The sequence below is a fragment of the Brassica oleracea genome, chromosome C1 (assembly GCF_000695525.1).
Source record: "Brassica oleracea var. oleracea cultivar TO1000 chromosome C1, BOL, whole genome shotgun sequence".
NCBI classification, from domain to species: Eukaryota; Viridiplantae; Streptophyta; class Magnoliopsida; order Brassicales; family Brassicaceae; genus Brassica; species Brassica oleracea.
Genome location: NC_027748.1, coordinates 18066700 through 18069732, shown reverse-complemented (window position 1 = coordinate 18069732; position 3033 = coordinate 18066700). Strand labels below are relative to the sequence as shown.

The following is a 3033-nucleotide window of genomic DNA, read 5'->3' as shown; positions in this document are numbered from 1 at the left end:
ACGTAGATAATGCTTCTTCCAATGACAACATGCAAAGAGTTCTAAAGAAAAAACTTAGAAATAATTTAGTTTGCAACGGAGAGTTCTTTCATATAAGATGTGTTGCACATATTCTAAACCTTATTGTCCAAGATGGATTAGCTGTGATAAGAGAGGTCCTGGAGAAAATCAGGGACAAAGTTAAATTTGTCAAGGTTACAGAGTCTAGAGAGCTGTTGTTTCAAGGCTGCATGGAGACTGTTGGTTTTTTTTATGAAAAGTGGTTTAGTTTTGGATGTTACTACACGGTGGAACTCAACATTTCTGATGTTGTCTAGGGCTCTTTACTACAAAGAAGCGTTTAGGAATCTTGCAGAAATTGAGACAAGTTACCAGAGTTTTCCTATAAAGTCAAAACGGTTAAGAGCTGAGCTAATTGTGGTTTGTTACAGCCTTTTGATGAGACGACGAAGCTAATTTCTGGCTTTTCTTACCTTAAAGTGAATCTGTACTGTATGGAAGTATGGAAAATTCAAAGTTGGTTGGGATCAAACGAGTTTTGTGAAGATGAAGTGATTGGTGAAATGGTGGCTTCAATGAATTTGAAGTTCGATAAGTACTGGGAAAAGTATAGTGATATTATATTCATTGCAGCAGTATTAGATCCTAGGCTAAAGATAAGGTTTTAGAGTACTGCTACCACAGTCTTGATCCATCAACTTCTAAATCCAAAATGGATTACATACGCAAAAAGATGTTGAAGATGTATGGAGTTTACAAGAAGAAGAATACTAGTAGTGCACAGAGTTCACAAGAAGCAGGAAAAGATACTCTACCAGCTGGTTACAGTGGCTTTTATGGATTATTCTCTCAACAAGCAGGAACATGTAAATCTGCTTTGGATGTGTATTTAAGTGAACCGGTGCTAGATATGGTAGCATTTAAAAGCTTAGATGCCATCAAGTATTGGAAGGACAATTCAAACCAGTTTAAGAAGTTGTCTCAAATGGCCTGTGATGTCCTCTGCATCTCAATAAAAATAGTGTCATCTGAGTCATCCTTCAGTGTGGGAAGTCGGGTTCTTAGCAAGTACATGAGTTGCCTTCTTCCATCAAATGTTCAAGCTCTGATCTTTGCAAGAAATTGGCTTCGTGGTTTTGAAGTAATTGAGTTTTTGATATGTGAATCAAGCGAGTATTGAGTAACTTTTCTTTTTATAGGTGAATGTGATTTAGATGAGGAAGATAAGGAACATGGCTTAGATGAGGAAGCAGAAGAAAGTGGAAGGAAGAAGACCCGACTCAATTAAAGGTACACTTCTTGTTTTAGATGATCTGTGCTTTATTGTCTGTGATTTAGATGAATGTTCTATAATTTATTTTCTGTGATTTGAATCACTTTGAACTCATTTTTGTGCGACGAAATTATATTAAAGCAGGAAAAGATATAGGGCCGAAAACGAGGCCCAATATCAAAAGGTTCAAACAGTTACAGAAGCAGAAGAAAACATATCTTGTTTAGCTAACAAGTCGGCTTTTCGGTTCTCAGATCGTGGAAAAAAAAGAGAAAGAGATAGAGGCAAATGCAGAGGAGATCTGCATGATATCGGAGACGATACCAAAGATTTCCTTAATCTGGTGACTGTTTTGGATTGTTCTGATGAGCGTTTGACAGTCTGAGCAGACCCTGATATTAGTGATGTCGAGAGCTGCGACTGCAAGAAGACTCGATCGAAGCGCTAAAGCTTCGGCCATAAGAGGAGAAGAGATGTTTTACGTGCACAGTGATCCTTCGTGGAGTTGATTTGATGTCGGTGTTGAGATAATCCACGCTAAGCCTGCGTTCCTCGTGGCCGAGTTCCAAGATGCATCGGAGTTGCATGTCGTGCGTTGATTGCTCCTTTGATGATGGACCAGAGAAACACTCTTAGCTTTGGGGAACACTTTGCTGACCAAATCTCTTTTATCCAATTGAAACCTCCCAGATTTGCATTAGGTGGAGCTTGACGAGGGGTATTTTCTGCGAGATTGTACCCAGACTTTGTGGAGTTTATCCATGACGGTAGCGGTTGCCAAATATAAACATCTTCAGCGCCTGTTGTGCTGGGTTTCAGTGATTGGATTTGCTCACTCAACTCAGGTAGCACTTCTTATATCCTTTGTTTGTTCCATTGTAGATCGCTTGTAAGCAGATCAGAAATCCTGAGGTCTAGAGTGTTCTCATTGATAGGTCCATAGGGTTTTAAGTTTGAATCCAGAGAGATCCAGGAGTCTTTCCATACGCTTGTGGTCTGGCCATTTCCAATTGCCTTGCCAATGTTGTCACGTAGGAGGTTTCGGCCATGTAAAATCCCTCTCCACCCCTGGGAACAAGCAGAGGGTAGTTCCACATTTAGGAAGTTCCCCTTATGGCAATATTTACCTTTTAAGACTCTGGCTAGGAGGCAGTCTGGAACTGTTATGATTCTCCAAGCCAGCTTTGCGAGTAGAGCTTGATTGAACAATTGGATGTCTCGTAATCCTAGACATCCCGCTGCCTTGGGTTGTGCCAAGTTGTCCAATGAAACCCAACATATACTTCTTTTCTCACTAGAAGAGTCCCACCAAAAATGTGTTAATGCTGATTGTATTCTTTTACAGAGGCTGAGAGGGAGCTCGAAGCAGGACATCGTGTAGGAAAACTCGACCACCTGGTGTATAGATTTGAGACACTTCATTGGATAGATTTGAATTAGGCTGTTGACTCCACATGCTTTCTCTTCTCTCTAGTTACGAAAACCCTACTTGTTCCTTCATATAAATATGTAACCTCACTCATGAATAAGATTAAGCAAGTTTTGAGTCTTTCTCTTAGTCTTTAATCTCAATGGTTCCATATTAGACTCATAATCTCATTTCATACTCTAATCTTCTCTAAATCGATTCTATTCTTTCCTAAACACTCAGATTACTCTAAACATTACTAAAAATGATATGGTATCAGAGCCAGGTTAGTAAGAACCTGAGTTCGTGTTAGGCTCTTTGGAGATTCAAGATTGAAGCTTTAAAGAGTTTG

At 39.6% G+C, this 3033-nt stretch overlaps 1 protein-coding gene across 1 annotated transcript; it reads left to right on the top strand.

The window, feature by feature from the left end:
• Positions 1-712: 712 nt before the first annotated feature.
• Positions 713-1288, top strand: LOC106333764. Its single transcript, XM_013772179.1, has 2 exons — positions 713-1133; positions 1200-1288. The coding sequence occupies exons 1-2, from the start codon at positions 713-715 to the stop codon at positions 1286-1288; spliced, it is 510 nt and encodes a 169-aa protein (XP_013627633.1).
• Positions 1289-3033: the final 1745 nt, after the last annotated feature.

What these genes read in the sequence shown, in the direction of transcription:
- LOC106333764 (XM_013772179.1), top strand. Translation starts at nt 713, where the DNA reads ATGGATTACATACGCAAAAAGATGTTGAAGATGTATGGAGTTTACAAG. An exon ending in TGCAAGAAATTGGCTTCGTG is followed by an intron (nt 1,134 to 1,199) that starts GTTTTGAAGTAA and finishes TTCTTTTTATAG; the next exon opens with GTGAATGTGATTTAGATGAG.